General features: G+C 32.9%; 6 protein-coding genes and 1 long non-coding RNA gene across 10 annotated transcripts in view; 4 read left to right on the top strand and 3 right to left on the bottom strand.

Moving 5' to 3' along the window:
• The window catches only part of LOC114881279 (probable serine/threonine-protein kinase dyrk2), a 166,576-nt gene extending 156,081 nt beyond the window's left edge, over nucleotides 1-10,495 (bottom strand). For both annotated transcript variants that reach the window (XM_029198022.2, XM_029198027.2), the window contains exon 1: nucleotides 10,219-10,495. The gene's annotated coding sequence lies outside the window, so the exon portion shown is untranslated. The remainder of the gene's footprint in view (nucleotides 1-10,218) is intronic.
• A 1,705-nt stretch (nucleotides 10,496-12,200) lies between these two features.
• LOC123987723 (UPF0669 protein C6orf120 homolog) lies at nucleotides 12,201-13,534 on the top strand. Of its 2 annotated transcripts, none has more exons than XM_046285372.1 (6): nucleotides 12,201-12,432; nucleotides 12,582-12,727; nucleotides 12,812-12,936; nucleotides 13,047-13,163; nucleotides 13,226-13,361; nucleotides 13,442-13,534. In XM_046285372.1, exons 2-6 carry the CDS (start codon nucleotides 12,698-12,700, stop codon nucleotides 13,511-13,513), a joined length of 480 nt encoding a protein of 159 aa, XP_046141328.1. In that variant the 5' UTR covers nucleotides 12,201-12,432; nucleotides 12,582-12,697; the 3' UTR covers nucleotides 13,514-13,534. The 2 variants fall into 2 exon arrangements, with proteins under 2 accessions (XP_046141328.1, XP_046141327.1); XM_046285371.1 differs by having other exon boundaries at nucleotides 12,201-12,465.
• On the top strand, nucleotides 13,525-17,911 carry LOC114880935 (DNA repair endonuclease XPF). Its single transcript, XM_029197455.2, has 16 exons — nucleotides 13,525-13,617; nucleotides 13,700-13,879; nucleotides 13,959-14,139; nucleotides 14,228-14,380; nucleotides 14,456-14,569; nucleotides 14,645-14,793; nucleotides 14,863-15,017; nucleotides 15,104-15,332; nucleotides 15,420-15,594; nucleotides 15,982-16,149; nucleotides 16,234-16,371; nucleotides 16,441-16,659; nucleotides 16,747-16,920; nucleotides 16,994-17,134; nucleotides 17,231-17,422; nucleotides 17,528-17,911. The coding sequence occupies exons 1-16, from the start codon at nucleotides 13,550-13,552 to the stop codon at nucleotides 17,687-17,689; spliced, it is 2,598 nt and encodes an 865-aa protein (XP_029053288.2). The 5' UTR covers nucleotides 13,525-13,549; the 3' UTR covers nucleotides 17,690-17,911.
• Nucleotides 17,912-17,939: 28 nt separating this feature from the next.
• Nucleotides 17,940-20,225, bottom strand: LOC114880914. 2 transcript variants are annotated; one of them, XR_006829324.1, is made up of 6 exons: nucleotides 19,868-20,225; nucleotides 19,742-19,804; nucleotides 19,515-19,662; nucleotides 19,245-19,437; nucleotides 18,755-18,947; nucleotides 17,988-18,065 (listed from the first exon to the last, which is right to left on the bottom strand). XR_006829324.1 is itself a non-coding variant. In XM_046285370.1 (5 exons), exons 1-5 carry the CDS (start codon nucleotides 19,290-19,292, stop codon nucleotides 17,948-17,950), a joined length of 693 nt encoding a protein of 230 aa, XP_046141326.1. In that variant the 5' UTR covers nucleotides 19,293-19,385; the 3' UTR covers nucleotides 17,940-17,947. The 2 variants fall into 2 exon arrangements, 1 of the variants encoding a protein (XP_046141326.1); XM_046285370.1 differs by lacking the exons at nucleotides 19,515-19,662; nucleotides 19,742-19,804; nucleotides 19,868-20,225 and adding exons at nucleotides 18,148-18,293; nucleotides 18,373-18,560 and having other exon boundaries at nucleotides 17,940-18,065; nucleotides 19,245-19,385.
• A 409-nt stretch (nucleotides 20,226-20,634) lies between these two features.
• On the bottom strand, nucleotides 20,635-22,610 carry LOC114880896 (zinc finger protein 277). The gene is made up of 8 exons (XM_029197389.2): nucleotides 22,423-22,610; nucleotides 22,140-22,362; nucleotides 21,890-22,067; nucleotides 21,612-21,814; nucleotides 21,391-21,553; nucleotides 21,104-21,316; nucleotides 20,890-21,032; nucleotides 20,635-20,818 (listed from the first exon to the last, which is right to left on the bottom strand). The coding sequence occupies exons 1-8, from the start codon at nucleotides 22,433-22,435 to the stop codon at nucleotides 20,698-20,700; spliced, it is 1,257 nt and encodes a 418-aa protein (XP_029053222.1). The 5' UTR covers nucleotides 22,436-22,610; the 3' UTR covers nucleotides 20,635-20,697.
• LOC114880918 lies at nucleotides 22,582-22,992 on the top strand. The gene is made up of 2 exons (XR_003790187.2): nucleotides 22,582-22,674; nucleotides 22,919-22,992. It is a non-coding gene; the product is annotated as an uncharacterized LOC114880918 (long non-coding RNA).
• Nucleotides 22,993-24,169: 1,177 nt separating this feature from the next.
• LOC114880691 (phospholipid-transporting ATPase ID) overlaps nucleotides 24,170-26,752 on the top strand; it is a 41,396-nt gene continuing 38,813 nt past the window's right edge. Inside the window, exon 1 of the mRNA XM_046285551.1 lies at nucleotides 24,170-24,286. The gene's annotated coding sequence lies outside the window, so the exon portion shown is untranslated. The remainder of the gene's footprint in view (nucleotides 24,287-26,752) is intronic.

Genomic DNA, 26,752 nt, shown 5'->3' with positions numbered 1-26,752 from the left:
AAAGATTTATTAATACGATCGCGAAAAGAGAAACTTATTTCTTAATTAATTTCTATAAACGAAAGTGTACTTTGCATTAAAATTGTAAACAAACTTTCACATAAAAATAAGAGGAAATTCAAATGTAACAATTTGAAGTTTAGAAAGCAATTGCACGGTATTTCTCGAAAATTTCAGAAAGTTCAAGCGATTCTCTTACGCTCAATTAATACTGAGAATCGTAGAGTTGACTGGATTCTTTGAAACTCTATTGGAATAAAAGTTCTTATTCAGATGAGATAATAAGAAGATAATTTCACAAAATCAACTCACAGTTAAGAATGCAAATTAGTCGAAATAATAAAATGATGTTTCAATTGGATCGAAATACAAAAAGTTCCCCAGAATCAATGCAAATATCGATTAAGCTGAATAAAAATATAATAACTTCTACAAAAATCAATGCAATACTTTTTTAATTTGTCTCAATATAAACAATTTTCCAGAATGCACAAAAATCTTTTTTAATCCAAAAAAAATTCTCACAGAATCAATGCTACGCTCTTTGAAAGTGCATCGATACAAAAAATCTTCGTTCAATAAATAATAATTTTACGCTGCTGTACTCTTATGAAGCTGTCAAGGTGAAAAAATTACTGGTAATCAAGGAAAATCTCTTTTAAACTCAGCGGAGGCATAAAAATTCACGCAGAATCGATGCTACACTCCGTTAAACCGCTTCGAAACAGAAAACCTTTCGAGAATTAACGCAATACTCTTAAGCCCCTATCAGCCGACCATTTACAAGTCTTCGCGGTGCTTACAACCAGAAGGATTACGAAGAAGTTCGAGCAACTTCGTTGCTATAATCTTCCAAAAAGAAAGTGACCGGTACCTTAACGACCGCGTTCGAACGAACGATCAGTGTTTATCCTTCATCGACGTTATAGCAAGGAGCGCAAAGTTCTCGGTCTGGAAAGCCATACTTGAATCCGTTTCGAGTCAGACCAGGCTGGGCATTCGAAAGGAATGAGGATAGAAGGAACGGTTAGGCCAAGTCAGATATATTTAACTTCTTCGCTGCGTACACCGTCCGCAAGGAGCAACACTTTGCTCTCCGTGATTTAAATAAATGCACGCTCCGAATACCAGTCATTGTTTCGTGCAAACCACTCATGAGACTTTTGTACAACAAACATTGCTACCGATTACTGCTACTGGATACCTGATGAAGACCACACATTTTGTCTTATTGTTCATTTCAACAGAGGCGTTCAGGTGTTTCTATTTACTACGTGGATTGGTGCAGTAAATGGAACTTGTTTCAATTATTGACAATAATGGGAAATATTGTTTTTAAAAATTAACAGTTTGAAGTAAAATTAATAGCTCATGATGGATACTTTTTATAGAGACAATGAAAATAAGAAACTTGGAAATAAAAAAAGGATTTAAATTTTGAACCAAACTATACATAGGATTCACTTTTTTTTAAGTGAAATCTCATGTTATTTGATTCACTAATATATACAGTTTTCACTTTAAGAGAAAGTATTAAAGTACCTGCATAGAGAAAGATCAATTATCATGAAGTTATTAAAAAGTATTTAGCTATTCTCTTGCTAAAAGCATAAACAGATAATTATCTCCTAATACCTATCTTCTATCTACTACATGAAAACAGTAACATTTATATTTTAAAATATAAAAAAAAAATAAACTCTTTTATCTGTAATGGTCTGAAAGAAAGTGCTTGCAGTTTACATAGGACATCCTATAAATACAGTTTATCATATTTAGGAGAACTAGATAATAGTTATGTGCAGAAGTGAAGATAACGCAGATAAAAAAAAAACAAATATTCTTGCAATTTATGACATCATCCTATTTATTTATATCTGAAAATAAATTTTCTCTAAAAGCTCCTGCTTACTTCCATCTGTTTCTTAAAGTGAACAGTGTGTGTACAATCAGTTTTCAAATAGCAGATGAAGCATCATAGATACATACAGATGATACTTCGAACACGATTCGATGAGATAAAAATATCGTAAAATACTATTTACGATACATAATTTTAAAGCTAAAAGTTTGATAAAAATGATCGTTTCACCGTCAGAACAAACACTGAATCAATTTCCAACTTGGTATTGTAAATTATAAATTTTGATTCATTGTTTCAATGGAAAGCCAGCTATATTATATTAAAAATATTGCGGAAACGTTTATATATTCGTTTTCATCAAAACTTGAGCTTCAAATTAATATAGGTACCATTTAATAGGTGCCATTTTATCGTACTTTTATGTCATCAAATCTTGTCAGACATTCAACGTTACGAAATCTGCCACTTGATATACAACAACCGTACTGAATTGAATTGTTTTCGAAGTACAAATTTATAATTTGCTGTTGTTTCCTCTGGACGAGAGAAAAATACTTTTGTCGTACAAGACGTATCGTAAAGAAGACACCTGTTAAAAACAGAATCATGGAATTTTTGGACAACTCGAACTACTCGAATAAATCGTGTATCCTTTTCCTTCACAACCTACGTACATGGGTCTGATTTGGTATAGAAAAAGTCACGCACTGTCGCGTCACTGTCAAATCTGAATGTAGTCATCGTGAGTCACCTACTCCAACAGCTGTCCGATTTCTGATTCAGCAATTAAATACCTCGTTGCGAAACTCGATGCTCCGCGAAGAGGCATGCATTTCCGGCAGAAGATTCTCGGCCGATTAGAATTTGGAACGTAAGAATTCTTGTCGAGTGTTTTGGAATCGCGTAGTAAACAATCTAAATCTTGCGAACATAACGGTGACCATGAATGTTGCGAAGATGAAAATAAGAATTCTTTGTAAATTTCGAAGTTCGAAGCTTTGGATAGCTAAGATTTCACATTTTTTCGGAACTTTCGCTGCCTAAGATCAATAAATATTGGAAGCTTTTGAAGGGAAAGATTTTTTTATTTTCAAAGATTTCGGATGCTAAGACGAAAAGGAAAAGCAGAACGCCAGACACTCGTTCCATGGCGGGCAGATCCAAACGCAGAAGGCGAAATGGTATCGAACCCTGCGGGATACACGGGAGTCGGGATAAAAATAGACTGTGAAACATCCGTGAGGACCCTTTCGTCGGTTCTAAGTGCGTAAGTGGCGTGGAGTGGTTGACCAGTTGGTCGGAAGTGCACGTTGCACCGTCGATGGGACGTCGGCACGAATCGTGACGAAAGGATGCAACGTCGATGGGGGAGTCAATGGGAGAATAAAAGATAGAACGATCTGGTGTTATTATGCAGGATGTCTCATCTAACAAGGAGAACTTTAGATATCTTCCCCCAAATTTTAATTAAATTTGACGGAATTTTAAGTTAATATCTTTGTATATATTCAAGCTCCGCTGTTCAATAGTTACAAGTTAATTTGCACCTTTATTAAAAAGACTTAATATCAATTAAGACAATCACAATGAACCTACGTTAAAACAGACAGTTTCCCAGAGAACATCTTGAAATAAGTAAGAAACAAATTATGTATCAGATTTTAGCGATCGATTCGCGATTATTACACAAGCCACGATGGAGCGAAATGGTTAAAGAAACGGGACACACCATGATATAATCGCGTAATCGTTGCGTCGAGAGAAGTCAAAGGCGCAAAGCGTGCACACGATCGTTTCGACTCCGTTCGACTCGTGATTCTTCAAGCTCTTCTTCTTGTACCCGGTATCCAAGTAAAGAAAGAGAAAGAGACGTAGATGCAGAGTCGTGCCTCAACTTTCACTCTGATCTGTTACGCCTCGACAATATCCATGCTGTTTTACCTGTACCCCTGCCTCTCTTTCGATCCGTTCACCTTCCACACACCGTCTCCTCGATCCTGTTCTGATTCCTATTGCGAGGGTACAAGGTAACGAGACGTATAAACGCGTACAGACCGGTCACCGATAGACCATAAGGGCCAACAACACATGGATATGACGTCAGACACATCGAATGCAATATGTAGATAGTAAAACGAAAGGGACGCAGGTGTGCTGCAACGACGTGCACAAAGGATAGATAACGATGGAATTCATAGAAGCTCATTAAAATTCATATTTTGGTGGCTAAACTGAAGATGAGTAGAGGCCAGGGTGGAATAATTATTCTAGTCAGTCCCCTCGCTATTTTAAAATTCTAAAATTTTCCAACATTTCAGAATATCAACCACACAATGGAAAAAGATCCCTAACTCTAACAAAATTGAAACTTGGAGCATAAATCTCACAACTTCCGGAAATTGAAATTGCATCTAACAATGCATCCTAATATTCAGTTTAAGTGAATTTTATATTCTCTATTATGGTGATATTGTAATTCAACGGGTTTATCCAGTTAAATATATAGATATACGTATATGATATAAGGTAAAGGGGAACAATGCACCTCTTGTCTAGTTGTATCCGAGTAGACGGCATTTCAAGATTTTGGCACGGCTCTACGTTTCTCAATGGCGAATGGGCCACGTTCCTGTGTATTCTTGCTTCTCAAGTTTCTTTTTCTATCTCGTTCATCTTCCGGAATTACTTCTGTTGGTTACTGTGTCTTGGGACGAAAGGATGATGGTTTGATACGATTGAACTGGTGGATTTAATTAGAGCACACGCGAACAGATCCAATAATCTATCGATTCAAGTATCCAGAAGAGGATAAAACGTTTGTTGCTTATCGTTAACAGACTATTCGAGGACAATTGTCAAGATATAGAGATACTTGATATCGAAAATTATCCTATTTATAGAAACAATGGAATAAGTGATCAAATAAAATAGTATAATTTTTCAGCAGAAAGGAACGAATAATAATTAATAGATTAACTTTTATGAGCTTCATTCAAAAAGTATTTAAAATAAAGAAATCTTCAAAATGTATTTGAACTCATAACTTAAATTTCCAATTAAAAATTTTAAAAAAATAGAATAACTGCTGGCTATTTGATTAGTATTTGATTTTCCCAGACTCCACTGTCCAAGGGTTAATAACTAAAAAAATTTATACAATCTTAAATCCAAATAAAAAAATAAAAAGTAATAAAATTTTATATTCGAACTCTAATTATCTGAAAGTGAGCTGTTATTATACGTACGAACAAGATATCATTGTTAGAGAGGGAAATCAATAAACTTCCGTATATTATCAGGACATCCCACTTAATCAAATTCTGTTTTGTTTCTCGACATGTTTAGATAAATGTATTTAGTTTCATTGTATTAATCTTTGCGTTCGATGCACAACTTCTGAACGCTAAACAACTGATTTGCAAAGTTTTTCAATCGCGACGGGATGATTTACGGTAAGCTGACTTTGGGGTCACCGTATTGTTCGCGGCTACCATAAATCAATCGTAGCAAGTTTTCTCAACTGGCAAGTGAAGAAAAATTTGAAAGTTTCAGGGAAACGAACCCCGGATTCGATAATATCTCCATTGTTTTACGTTCGCGTAAATTCTACGTACAAAAGTTTCAATTGTTATTTCGCGCCTTATTACGAACCGCTGCGCGCCGCTCAAGTTTTCAAATTGCAATCTGAAGAACCTATTAATACAGTTATTTTCAGCAAACTTTAAGCTTAAAATTTATATATTGCATGCGCAATTTTGCGATAGTTTTATTTCATCAAATCGTCTCTAATTTTCCATATTTCATGAGTTAACTTTTACGCATTCACAGAAATAGAAAAGAAGGCTGCTTTTTTAAATACACGTTAATTTAAGTATCGTCACCATTCCCCCTTTTTTTTCTTCCTAATGCATTATTCAAAGAAATGAACATTGTTTTTTCGACTGAAACGATCCGCCAACCGATTCCTTTTTCATTCGAGCACCAATTTCGAACGTACATATGTGGGACGATCGAGATTTAAGACCGGTTGCAAAGATTTAAGATCTAGTCGCGTTACGGTGTATGTAAATATAATTTATTTTTCTCAAAAAATTGTGGAAGTAGGATTCGACAGTCGATACAGAAGGAAATGGATTAAAAAATGCAATCATTAAATATTGAATTCTGACTGTAATTAAGAAAAACCCCAATCTATTATTCTAAATACTTTAGAAATTATGATAATTTCTATGTAAAGAAATTTCTATCGATCATAAGGGGGTAACAATTCAGAGAAGTTTGGAAATAATAGATCCTTTAAAGCCCTTACTCCTCCTTTCAAAAATGAATTTAGAACGCAGGAAGTTGAAACAAAGTTGGAGGAGTTTCAACGAGCTCTCAAAACGATCCAACTATAAAAACGTCGGAAGAGAAAAATTATTACAAACTAATCGATAAAATTGTTGAAAAGTTTCTATTCAATCCGATAACCATACTTATCGATACAAGGCCTATGATGCCTGGATCCTACGAGTTTAAGGGTCAATCCGATAGCGCCCCTAAATATTGACTCTGCCTTTTATCAGTATGCACAATCTTTAAGTACCATGATGATCGTAATTCTTACATAGATATACGAAGGAAAAGACGGAAAGTCGTAAAAAATGGGATCACGAAAAATGAGGTCACCAACGCAAACAGCCACCCTTTTATAGGATCCTATACAATATTGGTATTTTCTTATTAACACGTGTGAGAGTTCTAAAATTGATTCTTTTCTTCTTCATAATTAACCTTCAAACAGCGGACCTTAAATCAATTGTGATCGAGAACTTGCGAAATATAGAATAGAATTTCAACTGAAATTAAAAGATTATTGTCTAAAGTGAGTCTTGTGGGGTTAATAACCCGTTCTGCCGTTAGCTTATACCGGCGGTGGTAAAGGGCGCAATTGCGCTAAAATAATATCCACTTCCCAGCAACCACCACCCTTCAAGTGGCGCCGGGAATGGATAAATTGTCCACTCATGAGGCTTGCCAATCATTGTGTTCGGATCCGGAAGACCCAACACTTGACTATTTATCGGCGTAAGGAATGTTAATATTGGGATAAAAAAGCTAACCTTAGTGGGTAGCGACTACACCCACCAGGCGCTTTACTCCCGTAACTAAAATTAATAGTAAAAAATATTGGAAACAGATATCTAAAATCAAAGTTTAAAACTTAGAAAATAAACGTAAAATAGAATGTAAAATATAAAGGTCCGCCATTCAAGGGTTAAACTAATCATTCAACGAAGGGTGAATTATTGTTACGAATAATCCATTTATCCAAAGTATGGTAATACTTTTAAGAGTTAAGAAATTACTATCCCAATAAATATTGAAAAATATAATTTTACATATTTTACACCCTCTACCCCGAGGCAAAACTCTGGATCCATCGCTGATAATTCATCCGCTCGTTTTGTTGTTTTTTTTACGAATCGCTCGAAGCTAGCTGTGCTAATTATTCTTTCTCCCTGATACAGACAAATTTAGCGATTCTCTCGATGCGACAGCGAAGATTAACGAGACCTGAAAATGCGTTCGGTATACGTGTTTCAGTCGAGATCGATTGTCGTACTGCGACACTAGTATAGGAGTTGGCACAACTCGAGGGTTGGCGTCCCTGAGATCAAACCTAGGACCACAGAGACCTTCCTGAGACTCTCTCAACATTCAAGAGTAATGTTCGATTAAATCTGGCCGCAATCGCGAGTATTACCACGCTTTCCTTAATGGTTTATAATTATAATTTAAGGCTGCTCCAATCGAAGCATTAATATCTTATAATTTCTTTCGTTTTATTTTTCAACTACTTCAAAATTCTATCAGTTTATCTATATTCTTATTTGCAATTTTAATTAAAATTGTACTAATTTTGAAAAAAAAAAGACTGAATGCAGAATAAGAAATATGAATAACTATTCCTAAGTAGAATTTAATTTTGTTTAACAATTCTTTTCTTATTTATTAGTGCAACGAAACAATGGCAGAAATATTGAATAAAAATTACAGCAAAGAAGATATAAAAAAATTGGAAGATTAACGATAGTTCATACCGGTTCGTATCATTCCCAGAGATTCCGTTTCGCAAAACGGAACTATGTCACAATAAATAATATCTACGTATTATGAGGACATCGATAAAACCTGGAATCTTTATGATAAAAAAGCAAGAACGAACGGGGTTAATATTTCATCGAATACGTTAACTGCGAGCAAAACAAGTGAAAAAACTGTGCAATCCTTCACTGGAGATAAACAAAGCGTATCGATCGTCCGAATATACTTTTAACTACGAAGCTCCTCTAATTTATTCTTAAGTTTCTAAAATTATTAAACATTCTGAATTATTTTATTCTACAGTATCAATCATTGTAATATTATATTTTTTAAAACAAAGCTTTTCTAATCTATTTTAAGATCTTAAATGAAATTCTATATTTGCTGTTTCATTGTCTATCAATATTATTATTATAAATTACTTTTGAACATAAAGAATTACAAGACTAGCTGCTAAGGGATAATTTTGAAAAGTCGCATAAAATCGACTACAGATGGCACCAACAACGAAATCTTCCATTTTCATTGTGTTCAGTTCATTTTAAAACGAATGAATTCCTCGACTTTGTCTCCAAATTGGCTGCAGTCTGTTTATAAATCTTTCCGTTTGCAATTCTATGCTACGCCTCAACTTTCGAATCTTTGTCAGGACCCGTTGAGAAAACAAAAAATGGAAACAAGCAAAACGCGATGAAACTTGTTTCGCGCGTCCAATGTATGTACACAATGGAGTCTGAAGCTAACTCGTTACCCGAACAAACTCGAAAACATAACCTATCCGCTTAATTACTCGAAGAAATTAACGAAGTACCGTGAATAAATGCGCAAGGATATTTATAAAATATCATCAAATAAAATGTCCTATTAACCATGATTACTTCCTTAGATTATTTCCAGTAGCGCATGAATCGTTTCATATTTCTCCTTGGATTCAAGAAAACCTAATTATTTTTTATGGCCATTTAATAACTAGAAGAATTTAAAATATTTTATAATTTTCAATAATATTAATTTTATACTTATAAACATTCAACAATCGTACGTTTAAAAAAATATTACAATCATAATTACTTATAATAATTATAATTATAATAATTTAAAAAATCTACTCTAGTAATTTCCATAGCATACTTTGGTTTTGACAAAGTGCAATGATGTAATTTAAAAATGTGATTATTCATTTAACTAATGGTATTATGATAAAATTAAATAAAGAATTTAATATCATTTTCATTCCATTGTATATTATCTACCATAAAAGCTGTTGCTTATTCTTAACTTTTCTCCTCTAGAAGGAGTAACGTGAATAAGCGACAGAAGAAACGGTAGCAAGTATACGTTGCATTCAGAACGCACCTTGAATACCACACGAAGTACCTTACGATTATATGGTGTAATTACGCACAATTTCGAACTCTTATGTTACTGAAAGCGCCACCGGTGTTACTGCACACAGACACGCCAATTGTTCGGCTGTTTTTACAAATATACACTCAACGATATTCATTTCAATGGTATGTATATTAGAAACGACACATGTATAAAATCAATAGAAACCGAACCCTTATTATTAAATGCACTAATTATTTTAAAAAGGGGGTCGCTTTTCGTAACAGCGCTTAACTTGGGCTCCATTTTACGACGTGCAGTCATAAAGCATTTTGATCTTTTGTTACTCTGTCGGTAAATTATATAAAATTACAGTGCATTTAATGTCCCTTTGAAGTGGAAAATTGATCTACTCCATTTCACATATTTAATAAATTGAAGGGTAGTAAGAGAAAACAGAAGTAAAACGACGTTGTACGATAATATTGTTTAGTTAAACCGTCGTTTTCACTCATACGTGTTCTCTTATGGCAAATTTGCGAGAAGATCACGTGACGCGTTGTTATCGCGGGAAACGGTACAGTTTCTTTCCCCACGCGAGAACCAAAAACTTAAACTATCTCGCATTTATCTTTCTCCTTCTTTATTGCATCATTTTACCGCGTCTCTCCAAGTTCTACTTGCATACACGTGTGAAAACCTTGCCTAACGTTCGTTCCCTTTCTTTCAATCTAGCTCGTTAGCTGCATTCAAGCGAATCGCATTTTCTATACAAAATGAAACATCTTCGCGCGAAACAGGAAAGAAAGGGGGAGCCATACGCGCTTTTTCGAAGAAAACATTCACTTGTTTGGCGATAGATTAAAATCGACAGAAAAATGAAGACATAGATTTCTCGAGATATGTATGTATGTACAAGGTAGAGATTTGGTACTTACCATGCAGAAGAACTTCACGTCGGCGTTACGCCCGCGCACGAAAACAATCTCGAGACGTACTCCAAAAAATCCGAAAGGGTATGCGTGGTCCTGGCGTGTCAAGAGGTCCTTCTAGAACACAGCTTCGTCGTTTTCCGTCGGTCTGGTCACCTTCGCGGATACGGACGGATAACCGGCGAATAGAAAAACCTCACACGCGTGGTCCTGCGATGGAGAATACAAAAGGAACGATACGCGACGAGTCGAACTGAAGCGCGATACACACACGAGCAACCGCACGGCGCGCGGGTTCAGCGGCCGACTGAAAGGATGCCGTCGCCTTTGGTCCGCCATGCTCCGCTCACGGACCCCTGTGGCCCCTCGTGGTCCGACCAACCCCCCACCACCGCATGACAGAGACAAAGCAGCTGCGCGCGCACCTACACATTTTTTGAACCTCCGCCATTCGCCCCGCTCTCCGCGCCCCACTCTACTACCCTTAGGCTCGATTCACCATGCGCCGTCTCCATCCTCCCTTTAATCGCACACATGCATATCACCTAGCAATGGGATCGATTAAATGGAAATGTCTAACTTATGAATCATTTTATATACATTTCCTTTAAGAAATTGAAAATATGTAGGAGAGAATATACTATGTTATCATATAGCAATCTGGAACTTTAAACAGTATACATAATAATATGTCTTCACAGTAATGTTCTATACAATTATTTTAATAAACAAAAATTGTTAATTTGAATTTCTAAAATGATTCATATGTAATAATAAAATTCATATAATCTTAAATGTTTCCTAAAATATTTGTTACTTTTAGTAGTATGAGGGTATTGCTCCCATCGCTAATAAGGCGACGTACACATTGCTACCAAGGAGTCCTTAGTCGACAATCTTACCTGCGCTACCGCTCACCCCCTCTTCCTCTTACTTGCAGACTCGTCATAGGCCCTGTTTACACCCTGCGAGAAAGAGAGACTGTTACCGGTCTGGTAGCTTATATCGATGTAGGAAAAAGTACCGGCCGATCCTATTGCATTGGTGGAATCGAGCTAACCACGCTGCAATTCGACGGACCAGCACTAGTGATAGCAAGAACGCGCACACGATGACGATCTTCTAATATCTTCTGATACCGCATTACATACTTGCATAATGTAAAATTAAAAATATGTACACATTTTTTGCAAATTACTTCATTTGCTATAAATCAAATTCAAACTGTAATAAAATAGTAATTGAAACGAACATATTCCAGAACTTGTAATTTCATTACTGGAGTTATAAATAAATTTTGGTATCTAGTTCGAAAGAAGTATCGCCGACGTGCATTTTTCTTCATTTAAATAAAATAGATAGGTCATTATTAATTCCTTTAGCGTGTTGTTACAACCTATTTCTACTACAAAGCAGTAATTATTATACCTCATTTCCTAATAGTGATGCGCCGGATATCGTACTTGATTACGAAGAGTATCATCATAGGGTCTGGAAATGGGAGCTTTGATACACGCTAAACACTTGTAAATTGTCTATACAATGTATTGACGTAAATGTTTTGCATTTAATTCAATAAAAGTATAGAAACATACATGTACAATATTTTATATTAAAACAAATATAAAAATGATATAATGAACTTATACTTTATCACTATAGTGTCCATGCCATTTGAAAAAGAAACAACTACAATGATTATAATTGATGATTGATTTTATATCTTATTAAAAATAAAGATAGATTGAAATTACTAATTTAACTATTATTGTTTTTACTATTTATATTGTAAATTGTATTAATTGTTCATTACACCAAATCACATGAGTTAACTATGTTGTTTCATTAAAATTATTTAAATGAAGAATATGCTACTTACAAAGAAGAAGACTAATGTGTTATAATATTTTAAACATATTTGAACTATTTATAAAACATCCGTTTGTATATGGAAATGTATCACTTGCGACATCTACCATATTTTGTACCAGTGTCTGATCTGTACATAAATACAGTTATTGTAATTTAAAGAACCTTGCGCCGTAATACGTCTTCTATTAAAAGAAAACGTACTAAATGTTTGAATGTATATACATACGGTTACAAGCTTTCGTCAAAGAATAGATTCAATTTCTTCCTTGTAAAAAAGAAAGAAAAATTATTGATACATAAAGTGAATTAATAGCATTTGCTAAAATCAATTAACCTTCGCATCCAGAGGTGCGTACTGTAAAACGTCTGATATATTTAAATGTAAGGATGTCATCTTTATATCAGCTTTTATTTAACATTGTCTAAGTTTAGGAAATCCAAGAATTGAATTAATGATATGATGATTTTACTAATTACTGCTTTTCATCGTTGTTTAGAAATCGTGTATAAGAAAGATCAATTATGTAACATTATTCTTTCTTGGAGAAATTTGAAAGGAATAAAAGATCAAAAGTTATGATTGCGTGATGATTGTGTTAAAATATACTATACTATGAAGATTATATTTATTTTCATCACTTTGGTAAGAACATTTTTCATATATACTTGTGATTTTAAATCCTTAATTTTGATATTTTAACTGAAGAAAACAATATTATTTTAACAGATATCTTATGTATTAGCTCATAAAGACAAGTTTTCTCATTATATAATTGATGAAGTTCCAGGAGGTTCATATAAGTATTATAGTTTAACGTATGATGGTTTTATCAGAATAACATTAATATCAGAGTAAGCAGACCATTAAGATGAATTCAATGATTAATTGACATATATTATTAAAGAGTTAAATTTATGTAAATTATGATGCTACACATGAAATTTTATATCATACTTTACAGAACTGGTGACGCAGATTTATATGCTTCCCAAACAACAACAAAACCAACTTATGAGCCAGATCAGTATTGTCTTCAATCTGCAACATGTGGAGAAGATACCATTCTTATTCCTGATAGGTACAACAAATAAGATCTAGTATGAAATATGCATAATTTATCTAATATATTTATATTTTCAGTTTTAGAAGACCAGTTAGTATAGGTGTTTATGGACATCCATCACATGAAATTAGTAAATATATTCTCCTAGTTTATGAGACAACAGATATAGAAGACATATCATATGAAAGAAACTCTAAAAGAAACACTAATGAGGTGCATATTAAAATACAAATATTCATATAAATATGGTTTTGTTTTTATGTATTATATATAATTATGTTTCAATGTTTTAGGAACAACAATCATCAATTTCAACATCCAATACATGGTATTTCTTAGATTTGCTTTTTCAACTCTTGTTTTGATGTGTGTTGTAATCTAGTGGATAAATTTAATTAATCATGTTGGAATATGAGAATCAAATGTTTTTGGAAATAATCCACGAAGATGGATTAGTTGTTGTGGCAAAGTAAATATTATTTAATTATACGATGTATAATTTAATTTTCTATAAAATCATTACATGTTTATGGTATTGTTATTTATTTCAGAGGACTTGGTTTAGAAACAGTATTTGCGAATGTATTAAGAGCCTACTTAGATCCAGGAAACTTGATTATAGTTTTGGGAACTACAAACCATGATGAACAATATTTTATTGATACTTTAAAAGGATTAGGAAATAAACAATTACCCCGTGTTGTAACATTTGAATGTTCTTCTGATGAAAGGTTAGAATCAAACTTGTTTTTCTGATTCATTATTATGAAACGTTTTAATTTTTGTCCATTATTTATTATGTAATTATAGGGAGGTAATGTATTTAGAGGGTGGAGTGTTATTTATGTCAGGCCGAATTCTTGTAGTAGATCTATTAAAAAATAGAGTTCCATTAAAATTAGTTACTGGAATTCTTGTATATAGAGCACACAATATACTGAATTCGTATCAAGAAGCATTCGCCCTTCGTTTATACAGACAAAGTAATAAGGTACATACTGAAGAAAAAATTAACTGAATTAAAAACGATAAACTACAATGTAAAATATTTGTATCAATCATTTTTTGAATTATTTTAGACCGGTTTTATCAAAGCATTCACGAATTCGGCATTGGCGTTTACCGTTGGATTTGCACAAGTAGAACGAATAATGAAAGCTTTATTTGTCAAAAAGTTATATTTATGGCCACGTTTTCATACACTTGTAAATAGTAGTTTGGGGAAACATAAGGTAATGGTTATTATTGGTATTATAGTATATCGTATGCTTTGTTTTAAACACTAAAACGAAAACGTTTACTTTCAGCCTGATGTTATTGAATTACATGTAAAAATCACATCAAAGATGTTGAATATTCAAATTTCCTTACTTGATATAATGAATTATGTTATAAAAGAACTGAAAAGACTTAACAAATATGTAAATACACTCTCTTATTAACCCATTGAATGATTTCTAACGCTCAAATTTATTTGCTTCGTTTTATTTTTACAGTTAGATTTAGATGAATTAACCGTAGAAAATGCAATATCTAAAAAATTTCACAAACAGTTACAGCTGCAATTAGATCCTATGTGGCATCAACTAAGTGCTACTTCAAAACAATTACTGTCGGATTTAAAAACCTTACGTGGTCTTCTTGCGTAAGTATTCGCAAAAATTAAATGATGGAAGAATCGAGCTGTTTTTAATAAAAACAATTATATATGTAGATGCCTAACATACGAGGATTGCGTATCATTTTATGCAATGTTAAGTTGTTTACGTACTATGGAATATGCGGTAAAAAATAGTGGCTGGTTAATGTTAGATTCTGTAGACACGTTGTTCCAAAGTGCAAAGGAAAGAGTTTATAACGAAAAAGATGGTAAGTTGAGTGTTTGCAAAGATACGTATCAGAAAGACGGTTTTTAATTATTTGTATTTCATGACATACATATTATTTATATTCAGAATTAAAACCTGAAGTAACTCCAAAATGGACTGCTTTAACGGAGGTATTGCTTGAAATTCAGCATCAAAGTAAAACGAAAGCTAATAAAGAAAATGAGAAAACATTGATTTTGGTACACAATCGTAATCTATGTTATCAGTTAAAAAATTATTTAACTATGGGTGCTAAGGAATATTTACTTTATGAGGCAATGAAGAAACTTTCTCGTAAGGAACTGCAAAAACCACCGTACGTATATAATGCAAAATAAATATCTCTCTCTATTCATGAAATTAATATATGTAATATAATTGAATCCATTTTATACACTTGTAGCACAGAGAAGAATACAAAAGAAGAATCTACATCTGCAGAGAAAACTGATGATAATGAAAACGACGAAAAAGATACTTATATGCTAACATTATCTCAAAAAGTTCCTGAAGAAAGTCAGTCTGATTTAGCAACAGAAGATGAAAAACATCAAACACTATTTGAAGAATGTTCACAAGTAAAATATACATAAAAAGATGACTTACTGTATTATACTGAATATTCGGTTACGGATGGGCATCTTTTGGAGGGATGGTAGCTGGGGTGATTCTAAATAATGTTTTTCAGTGCCACCATGCTCATTAAGGCCTAGTTTTTAAATTATTAATGAGAAACACTGATAAATCAAAGTGCGCGAGCCCAGCCACGAAGTATCAGTAAGATCCGAATTCAACCGTGGTAGGGAACAAACAAATGCGCGCCGGTATTTTTCGTTCGGATAAAGATTTTCAGAATCACCACAGCTATCATCCCATCAAAGGGTGCCCACCCTTAGCCGAACACCTTGTTTAGTATGTACAATGTTATAAAAATTCAATATAAATGTTTAATGTTCTTTGTGTAGATTGCCGACTTAGATCTAACAAACCTAACTACAAATGCTCCTATTATTTTAATACAGTCTTTGAAAAAAGACGGAGATCCTATGGCATTACAACGCGCTTTAGCGGAACACATGCCAAGTAATATTGTTATGTACGTAGCAGATATTTCCGCTGTACGACAAATTGAAGTACGTACTAAATGAAAATAAATTTGTTGACTCGTGAGCGAAATGGGATTACAGATATGTAAAGAAATAAATTTCTTTTTATAGGTTTATCAAAATAATAATCCATCGATAGATTTGAAAGTATATTTCTTAATTTATGGGGGTTCCGTGGAAGAGCAGGATTATTTAACATCCCTGCGACGAGAAAAAGAAGCATTTCACACATTAATTAATACTAAAACAGTACGTTATTATGTTACAAATTATTTTTCATTTTCCCACGTATTCGAATATGCTTCGTTTTGTTTTTAGAAAATGGTTATACCTGACGACCAAGACGGAAAGTCTGAAGACTGTTTAAGTCTAGCAATACAAACAGACTCAGATGCTGAAACAAACACTCGTAAAGGTGGAATACCAATACAACCGGAAATTCCAAATACGATCATTGTTGACATGAGAGAATTCAGAAGTGAATTACCTGCTATACTTTACACAAGAGGCATGAAAATTGAACCTATAACATTACAAGTACAGCTGAGAAATTTGTATTTGTTAAAAATTTTAAATGTTTTAAAATAATAAGAGCTGTTTAAGTATATTTTCCTATTTACGTAGGTGGGAGATTACATTTTATCACCAGATATTTGTGTTGAAAGAAAAAGTGTTTCCGATCTTATTGGCTCTTTAAACAATGGAAGATTGTACAATCAAGCTATTGCCATGACAAGACATTATAGTAAAGCAATGCTTCTAATAGAATTTGATCCAAACAAACCATTTTGTTTTCAGGTACATATTTGTACACATAATACAAAATAAAGTAACTTAAATTCGTCAATAACAATAAATCTTCCAATTACAGGGATATTACTATGCTAGTAAAGATATACAAAATATGTTTATCACTTCGAAACTACAACTTTTAACTCTACATTTTCCTCGATTAAAACTTGTGTGGTCGCCCGGCCCTCACGCAACGGCGCAGTTATTTGAAGAATTGAAGGTAATGATACCAATAATTTTTTAAAAATTATAATTAATGACATTCTGGTATACAAACTTGTATACAAAATGTATTTTGTTTCATCAAAATTTATAGCAAGGAAGAGAACAACCAGATGCAGCTAAAGCAGCTCAGATTGGAATGGAAGAAAATAAGCAGATAGCGGTAGAAAAATTTAATCCTCGAATCCAAGATTTTGTTTCCAAATTACCAGGAATTACTACCAAAAATTTACAATCTGTTTTGAGTAAAGGACAATCATTAGATCATCTTAATAAACTTACAAAAGTATGTAATGTACTATAAATCTTTTAAGCGACCGATAGTATTTCGTATTATTCGGCATTTTTTCGAAGCATAAATTTAATAACGAATATTGGTATTTTTTTATAGGAAGAACTTACGGAAATGATTGAAAATAAAAATGAAGCGCAAATGTTATATAGCACATTTCATGACAAATCTTCTCCAATTGAAGAAAAATCAAATACGGCTAATAAAAAAACTGCTTTCAGAGGACGAGGAAAGAGATTATTTACTAAAATTAAGCAGTGATGTAGATATAGATTATTGTTTTAAAAAATACTAGTTGTTTGTAGTTTGTGTTGTTCTTATATAAAATTTAAGATTAACTAGTATTATGTGATATCAAAAAATGTTGTGCTTATAAATTTTTATAAAAAATGAAGTATTTATATGTATTACAATTCAGTGAAGTTCCGATATTAAAATTCGGAACAAACAATTCGTACATTTAATTTAAATTTTTAATTTAAATGAGTCTTTAATGATTTTCCTTACCTGTATACTATATTATTCTTGCACATCAATCACTTGTATTAAACATAATATGGCTTTGTCCAATATATTTTGCAGCAGTAACAAACAATTTTCTGAAGGTAATACATCTTGCATACATGTTTCAAACATTCTGCAATTACCAAATGCGGAATAATTAATAAATATTGCCACTTTTAAAAATGCTCTACTATGATTATAAATTGAATATATACTTTGTAATATTTAAACTTCCGCATTCACGTGAAATTAAAGATCTCTTTTCAGCCTTTTCAACAACTTTCTGTGCTATTTTATGTGCGTTTTCTAATATTTTATGTATTATTCTATGAGTATCCATTGAAATGTGTTTTAAACAAAACTAAATACATCATATAAACAATATGTTATTTACATAAGAAGTATTTAAAATTCCATTATGACGTTAATTTTGAACTTACTTCATTATGTTCATGATAAAAGATATAAGCTAAAATGATTTCAGAAATGTCTGAAATGAATATTCTTTTTTCTAGTTCAGTCATATTATCAGGTTGAAAATTTCTTAATAACTGATAGAGCTTAACAGTTGTATTACGTTTTGCAATAGAAACTGAACTAAGTTTTTTATAAACACGCATATCCATTCCTATAAAAAATATACGTATGTACTCTCGGAATCAAATTAAGCTTTCCTCGGAAAAATAGCGTTACATGGAAAGCAGAAAGACGAGAATCCTCGCATCGTTATTTTCCCTGGGGAAGCCCATCATGCTCGGTACTCTATATACATACATTAGCAGTGTATATTGTATACACTGGTAAGATTCTGTTTTTAAATACCTGGCATATAGTCTGTTGAAAGACAATAAAGACCACTTAAATATCGTTCAACCATTAAGAGGGATGCTGTGTCACGGACATCTATTACATCTACAATATTATCAAGCCACGGTGTGATACAATAAAAGTCAAACATATTGTCACTAATAATTCTTGTAGCTTCTCCTTCAATACTTGACGGTGGTTGATGTTTCTAAAATATGAAAAAACATTTAAATTTAAACAAACATATTTGTGAATCTTGTTACTAACAAGAAAAACTTGTGATTCTGTTTCCATTTTAGGTTCTTCTTCAAGACAATACTCTCCACATTGTAAGATCAGTATTTGTTTAATAGGTTGTTCATAATAAGTTGAAATACTTTCTAATATTTTTAAAGTTCTAGCACCATCTATGAGTTGCCTTTATATCAATTAATTTTCATTTTTCTCAAAAATTGATTATTCTTAATTAAATAGAAACATTCAAAACTAATTCTACTTAACTCACCCAAAGGCAACATAGTAATGATTCATCCAAGGATTGGGCTTTAAGCATACAATAAATTGAAATTGATTACAATGTTTCCCATCATTTGCCATTGAAAGAACTCCACGACGATCATGAGGAATACAATAAGACTCATCAGGTATCACAGGTACATTACCTGCTCTATCTTCACTGATTTCAGATAGTTCAGCATCTATGAAACATTCATATTGAAGTTAATAATGATTAAACCATACAAACGAAACAAAAATTAAATATACTTGATTTTACCTCCACATTGAATCCATCCATTTTTAACGATACGATGTACACGTGTATTTATATAATAAGCATCTCTATAACAATGTTTCACTTCATCATACCCATTACAAAGGTTTAAAAAATGTTGGCAAGTTAATGGTAATAAATCAGAATATAACTGGATGGGAAAAAAAATTTAGCAGAAAGATTATTATACAACGTTATAACACTATACGAAATTTACACAAAACTCTTACCATAAATACGAACGAGCCGGCTATATGATTGTTTATAGTAAAGGTAAAATAAACATATATTCTCTAAAATTAAACAACGTTAAATAAATGTATACTTTATCTTGTTATTATATTACACAATTTCACCTTAGATTTTTCCATAAATTGCTTACAACGCTCTATGGCAATATTTTCGTAATATTCTATTCCAAAAGGTAAACTAAAAATATAATCTTCACTTATATAATGAAAAAATTCCATGTCACTACCAATAAATTCATTGTTTATAAAAACTGCTACTGGCCGTTTTAATGACCACATTTTCCCACCAATTTGCTATAAATGCAATGCAAAATTTATAATCAATATATATCATAATATACTTCTACAAGTATAACAGCAACAAGTAATTACTCTTTTCATTTTTTCAATATATTCATGCCAATCTATTTGAAACATTTCTATAATTTGCGGCAATGTAAATTTAAATGACATATGCTGATACAATTTTTCTGCACATATTCGTGCTTTTTGAAAAGCACTAGTATTTATAATACCTACTATTTTAATCTTAATATAGTCACTTTCAAACAAACTTGAACAACAGTCTGTTTTGAATAATGCACTTTTAACTTTATTTTGCATCATTGTGAACTTTAATTTTCTTATTCTTAAACATTATTAAAAAAAGACTTGAATATTGCTCATATAAAAATATGTTGAAGTAATTCATTTTATACCGAAATAGAATTGTAATAAAAACTATATTCACACTTCCGATGAACGCTACTTTATGTACATGGTGTCTGCAATATTTCTATTAGGTCTTTTTTATATGAGATACAAAATTTATGTTTATGGTACTAAGGTACTATAAAATTGCAAATATTGATTGTAAATTAAATGTTTATCGATATCATTTTCAAATTTACTTTAAAAATAAATAACTAAAGTACAATATTTTTACATGTTCATTATTACTTCGACATTTCACACATTGATTTTGTAAGATTTTCGACATCATTTTCCCCATCACTGCTATCGCTAGTATCCAAATGATATAAAAAGGAATCATTTTCACACATTGGAAAATAAAACCTAAAAATTTGTATTACTAATGTGTTAATCAGTTTAATTAATTATGATTTTACATCATATAAAATACTAACTCTGGTTGATCCCAACTTTTCTGTGTAGGTATTTTAAAGTGACTTTGTTCTTTCATATGTTCCAAAACATCATTCACCTTTACTTCACAGAAAATACATTGTTGTAAATAAATTTGTCTTCTCACATAATTTACCACCTTTACCTGTTTCAAAGTTATATAATTAAGCAACTTTACTACTTTATTGTTTTAAGTACAAAATATGAAAGTCTTACTTTTTGATAAAATGTTAAGTCCTTTGATGCAACTTTAAAATCAAAGTCATGGTTTGTTTTCATATGTTCAAGAATAAGATGGAAGTGTTTATCATTGTAATTGCAAAATAAGCATGATATACTAACACCTTCATCATCATCCCAATCAGACCATGTATCTTCATCTTCATTTTCACTGCTTTGATCTTCTGCTCTCTTTTCTTTAAAATAAATCTAACCATATTAAAATAAAAATATTCCGAAACATTATTTAAAATTATTATGAATACTTTGAAATAAGAAAATACCTGTTTATGTCTCCAAGATTTACCAGGTTCCAAGTAGTTGTTTATGTAAAATTTGTCATACTCTTTATTATTAGGATTTATACGTTTATGCAACTTTTTACGCATATGTTCCTTTAACACTGTACGATCTTTAAACAGTTTTTCACAATATATACATACTAAACTAAAAAAGAAACTTGAATTAATACATGTTTCATTACATTATGTTTATAGGACCTTACTTTTCTATAGTACTTTGAATCTTATCTAAAAATTCATCTATAAACACTAAGTTATCTGGTTTTCCCAAATATAAATTATGTTTCTGTGCTAAATGTTTTACATAATTGATACGTAATCCTGAAAATTCCATTCGACAAAAAATACAACCACGTTTGAAGTCGGTATCAGTTCTCTCTTTTGCTTGCATTGTTAGTACCCATTCCTTAAAATATTAAAGATGATATCTTATTATATTGCATAATAAATTCTGTATGAAATTTATATAAGTTATTAATACCAATTTGGCTCTATGTATTTCATCTCTTAATGTTTTATCTTCAAAGATACAATCAGAAAGTAAAAAATATCTTTCATTTTCACATGGTTTACCATCAGGTGTACAGTTCATTAATACTGTTGTACAGAAGTTTGTTACTGGCTCTTCTTTAAACTTAACACTCCAATAATGTATGTAACTAAAATCAATTCAGATTAAAGAATTATATGACCAGATATAAAATATAAAATTTTATATACGGGATTCAAACCTTTTCAAACTTGCAATTTTCCAAACATCTCCTATTACAAGTCGATGTTCTTCAAATAAATGAATCAAAAGGTCTTCCTCATTTTGAGGAAGGACAAACTTTAAATTACATAGAAGACATTTTGTAGCATAAGGTTTATCATCAAGTCCAACAAACTGAGATTTGTATACAGTAGAAACTTGATTACAAACATTGTCTGATGATAACGAATTTTTCTGGCTTTCTGTAACATTATACAATAACTTGTAAATTTATAATTGAAATTGGAATTCATGAAACACACCTTCAGAGTTCATAGTTACTAAAATTTTGAGATATCCAAATCAATTTATAAAAACTATATTTATATACGCCCAAAACTTCTCTGATAAAAGGTTACACCGAACTCCAAATTCCGCGTTGGTAAAACAGTCAACGTTTCATCGAAAATTAGGCCGAACAGAAACTGATTTAAGCACCACCTGAATTACTGCATCCAACTAACGGCATGCTATACTACGTTACCTTTCGCAAATACCTAAATGACACATGTAAAGTGCACCGATGAGATGTTGCGGAGGCTAAGGAGTGACTCCTCGGTCTGTCCCGCCTAGTCCTAACGTCGTCACGCACCCACACCATTTGACTTTCCGGTGTGCAAGCGGCGGGCTTAGTATGTGTGAGCGTTTCGACCAATAACGTGCGACGGTCTAGAATGCGTGTGCATTAGGCGTGACTAAAAACCTCTGACCAATCGTACCCGCATTCTTTAGCCTCCGCAACATCTCATCGGTGCACAGTACAATGCTCACTTATTACTTATGCGGAAGGATGCTCTCAACACGTCTTGTCACTTCGACGTTCGCGAGAGAAATGGCGAGACCTTCCTTCCCGACGAAGACCGGTCGGCACCACTTCGGTATTATTCGGTAATGTTCGTCCCCAGCCGAACCGAAGCCGGTAGACGAACAGATCTCATAATATTACGATGCTCAAGAAAGAACGTTATTAAATATCAAACAGTAAATTGTGTGAAAGAATATTAAAAATGTTTAATATTGGTTAGGAAATTAACGATATAAAAGGGAAAGTAATTCAAATTCATTGTCAATTCACGGCAAGAGCAAAAAATTTCAACTCACGTATTTTTAAAGATAACCTCGAATTAATGTCAAAAAACAAAGAGCTAGAATTCTCTTCGGCTATTCTTTCTCTTTTTTGTATTTTCAACACCCGAAAGACAATTTAATTTAATATTTGAAGATAATTTAATCTTACCTGTTGCAAACACGTGCAAGACGAACGAAGCTTCGAAGAGGGAATGCTGTACTGCGTCACAAATCGACGCACTCGTTCACACAGCGGCATGTCTGATTGGTCGAAATGAAAAGGATGCCGAATGAAACAACCAATCACAGCCCATTGGTAGAAGTTTCGAAACTAATGCTAATCGTAATGGAATCGTTCATACAATAAATATCAGCGAAAAAATCGAATAATGTACTTTTTTTAGCAACACCCGTCTTGTATTATATTTTATATTATAACACTTTCCTATGGCGTGATTTTGATACGAAATATTTAAGAACATATTATTTCAGATATAAATTTTGACACTTATGTGCAATGTATGCATAAGCGAAATGTTAATGTACAAAAATACGATCGATTCGGTCGACGCACACATATTCACATATACGAGCTGCGAATGAGCGCGTGGTCGAGCGCAGAAAACGAACGAATTGCGCCCTACAGAAAAAACGAGGAACTAAATTTGTGGTCTGTTTTATCTTTTTGACGTCTTTCGCGAGTGAAAAATTAACGAAATCGTAGTTCTCAAATTACTTCTTCCTAGAGACTTATACATCATCCCTTGGGTGCTCGTTTTATTCTATCCAACCCAAAGAATGGTAGTCTGGTATCCATTTGGACAAATCCATTTAGAGGTGTTACCAAAGCAACGATGTATCTCCAAAGTTAACCCAGGTTAACGATAGAGTGCACTCTCGTCGTTTTCACGAGAGATCCGCAAAACAGTGAAAGCAGGCATACGGCCAAATGCTGTTCCAGTAAACAATATGGCCGGTTTAGTTCAGTGCGCGGGTTATGTCGTCTCTATCATTTTTGCCGAGTGTTTGTTGTGCTACATTGGGGATTAGTGATTTTTGGTAAGTGTATATTTAGTAAAACACATAAGATTCTATATAGAAAAATTGAATAAGTACAATTCAACGGTAAGGACTTTGTACACGATGATTGACGATTACAAGTATATGCCTTTCTATCAATTACCGTCTGACTGTGTTTGAAGATATTGGTGAAATCTTTACAAAGATGTTATTTCGCTTCCGGTAGATCTACTTACCTGTTTACGTTTCATATAAGTTTTCGTACGTAACACAGGCTTTCATTACTCAATATAGTGTCATTTTTTAAAGATTTTCAACGAGAACCTTCCTGACTGTTGAGATTTTAAATTGTGCAATGTAATTAAGTGTTCATTTTTCTTCTACCGTCGTACGTGAATCGTATCGAAATATATCGGTCTGTAGCTGATCAATCGCCGAAATTCGATTGGCATTATTCTTGTAAGTTTAACGACGAACATTAAACTTCGTGACAACGTAAGCGAAGCAACAGGTTTTTTACTGAGGAACCTGTGATGACCTACCGTTCGAGTACGCGCTAGTGCATTTCACATCTCGTATGTAATTGTTGTATGCGTTTCACGTTAGCTTATTCACTCAAATCGGGAAAACTAGGCATTTTGACGGATTAAATATTTAATTATCGTTTAGAAACAGATTCTGAGCGAACAGTTAAAACAACACTTTGAACGGTCAATGCTCTTTTCTGCATTTTCATAGCGTTAAAACGAAAGACTGATAGAGAATTTAATTTTGACGTGCAATAAATTCAAAGATACCGGTGTTCTAAAGTTACATACGAAGTGTTGAGTTTCTTTAATTTCTCTAATTATCTTAATCAGCTGTTGAAATAGGGTATCGTTTTATCATAAAAATTTGTTGTATCTAAAAATACATATTAACATTTGCCGCTTAGTTAATGTGAAAAGAATGCCGGTGTTATCGATAAGAGGATGTGAGAGTCAGATGTATAGACGTAGGAACAGATTCAAACAAACACTAATGTTCGGAGAAGCTGTTTAAAATGAAATCATTGCGTTAATATCGTGTCATAATTTTTCTTTGTCGTTTGCGTAGTGTATCATGAGATAAATTACAAAATCAAGATACAGGAATCCATTTAAAGTATACCGTATCGTAGGTGCAGTCACACTGACTCTTTGAGGTGCATGTCGAAATATATATGCATGCTGCGCGCATGCGCACAAGGTGTCCTCGTAAAAAGGAGCCAAAATTTAAATTGCTCGTTCAGTACATCCTGATTTTCGAACAAATGCAAAATTATTCGCAACTTTTCGAAACCAGCGAACTTCTTGTAACTGCTTGAAGCCATTATACAATCATTGCGAAAGGGAGAAAGGTGATCGAACTGTACAGAAAACGCAGCACGCATAACCTAAGCACAATCCGCGTTCGTACGCGTGTTTTACGTTTAGTCGATAGAATATGTATCAGGATCCGGCAATTTACGCGTAACGCATCGAAATGACTCTCGAGTAGGTTTTACCTAATGGCAACCGTGAATCACACTTTCCTTGTGTCTAAGCTTTATTTCTTGTTACCCGAGACTTTTTCTCTTCGTGTCTTAGAATCTTTTAACTCGAATTTGAAAATTATCGTAATCTTAACGTTCTTAATAAAATTTAAAAGACGAGAAAATAGAAGGTACCGTGGATCGGTGAAAGAAAGACAGAGAGTTGGAATTTTTTAAGGGAAAGTCGATGCGTTTGTTGGCCGAGAGTGAGGCCACGTTCTCGTTGTCGTTCATTCAGGAATTACGTAAGTTAACGTCGCATCTGCTCGTTGTGCTTGTCTACCAGTTAATGCTCGGGCAAACGCTAAAGATTCCCATTGATTGGTGCCTGAAAAGGTGGCACCGTGAAGCGTTTATCATAACCGTGGCCAGTCAAATAAATGTCGTATCAAGCAAATCGATGAATCGCGAATGATTTAAGCAAACACGTTTAAATCTTTACCTAACCACTTCAATAAATTATTCTGAATGTATCTGCAATAAACGTTTTATATTCTCGTTTTTACAAGCAATTGCTAGATAGAAGAAAAGAAACTGTATACGTTCTCGTTCGTCGATCTCAACAACGAATCAATTGAATCGCAAGCGACATGTTCGGATCGTCGCGACATGCATCATAGGTGATCAGTTAACCCTTTGCCTTGCAATATCAAGTCATATTCATATCGTATATTAAATGCACAAGCTAAATGGTAGTAGAATCTTGTATGTATGTACAGTGAATAAAAAAAGATTAATTAGATCGATTTTTCTATCAATTTTTCATAATTTCAAATAGAAAAACGAGCCATTTTGTCACCGCGTTCGGTATTTACACGTTCGAATCCGCTGGAAGAACTCGCGAAGGAGATCCTTTCTCCTTCAAAGTCCGCGTCGATCGACCTTGGACTCGGAAACGTTATGTTCGTTTTCACTTGTTCGAATGTATAATTCGCGTTATGTAAATCTCCTCG

Source organism: Osmia bicornis, chromosome 4, assembly GCF_907164935.1.
Source record: "Osmia bicornis bicornis chromosome 4, iOsmBic2.1, whole genome shotgun sequence".
NCBI lineage: Eukaryota > Metazoa > Arthropoda > Insecta > Hymenoptera > Megachilidae > Osmia > Osmia bicornis.
The sequence above is the reverse complement of the archived record's forward strand: the minus strand, read 5'-3'. Positions and strand labels throughout refer to the sequence as shown.

Bases quoted from the DNA above. Each gene is read 5' to 3' on its own strand.
- LOC123987723 (XM_046285372.1), top strand. From the start codon at position 12,698: ATGAAGATTATATTTATTTTCATCACTTTG. The intron at 12,728-12,811 runs GTAAGAACATTT...TTATTTTAACAG, and splicing joins TATTTATTTTCATCACTTTG to ATATCTTATGTATTAGCTCA. The intron at 13,362-13,441 runs GTGCATATTAAA...TCAATGTTTTAG, and splicing joins CTAAAAGAAACACTAATGAG to GAACAACAATCATCAATTTC.
- LOC114880935 (XM_029197455.2), top strand. From the start codon at position 13,550: ATGTTGGAATATGAGAATCAAATGTTTTTGGAAATAATCCACGAAGAT. The intron at 16,372-16,440 runs GTACGTTATTAT...TTTTGTTTTTAG, and splicing joins CATTAATTAATACTAAAACA to AAAATGGTTATACCTGACGA. The intron at 17,423-17,527 runs GTATGTAATGTA...ATTTTTTTATAG, and splicing joins ATCTTAATAAACTTACAAAA to GAAGAACTTACGGAAATGAT.
- LOC114880914 (XM_046285370.1), bottom strand. From the start codon at position 19,292: ATGCTTAAAGCCCAATCCTTGGATGAATCATTACTATGTTGCCTTTGG. The intron at 18,948-19,244 runs GTGAGTTAAGTA...TTCATATTTTAG, and splicing joins CATTACTATGTTGCCTTTGG to AAACATCAACCACCGTCAAG. The intron at 18,066-18,147 runs GTATATATTCAA...TGGTAATTGCAG, and splicing joins GGAAGTTTAAATATTACAAA to AATGTTTGAAACATGTATGC.
- LOC114880896 (XM_029197389.2), bottom strand. The intron at 22,068-22,139 runs GTTTGAATCCCG...AATTGATTTTAG, and splicing joins AAAATTGCAAGTTTGAAAAG to TTACATACATTATTGGAGTG. The intron at 21,815-21,889 runs GTATTAATAACT...TAATATTTTAAG, and splicing joins AAATACATAGAGCCAAATTG to GAATGGGTACTAACAATGCA.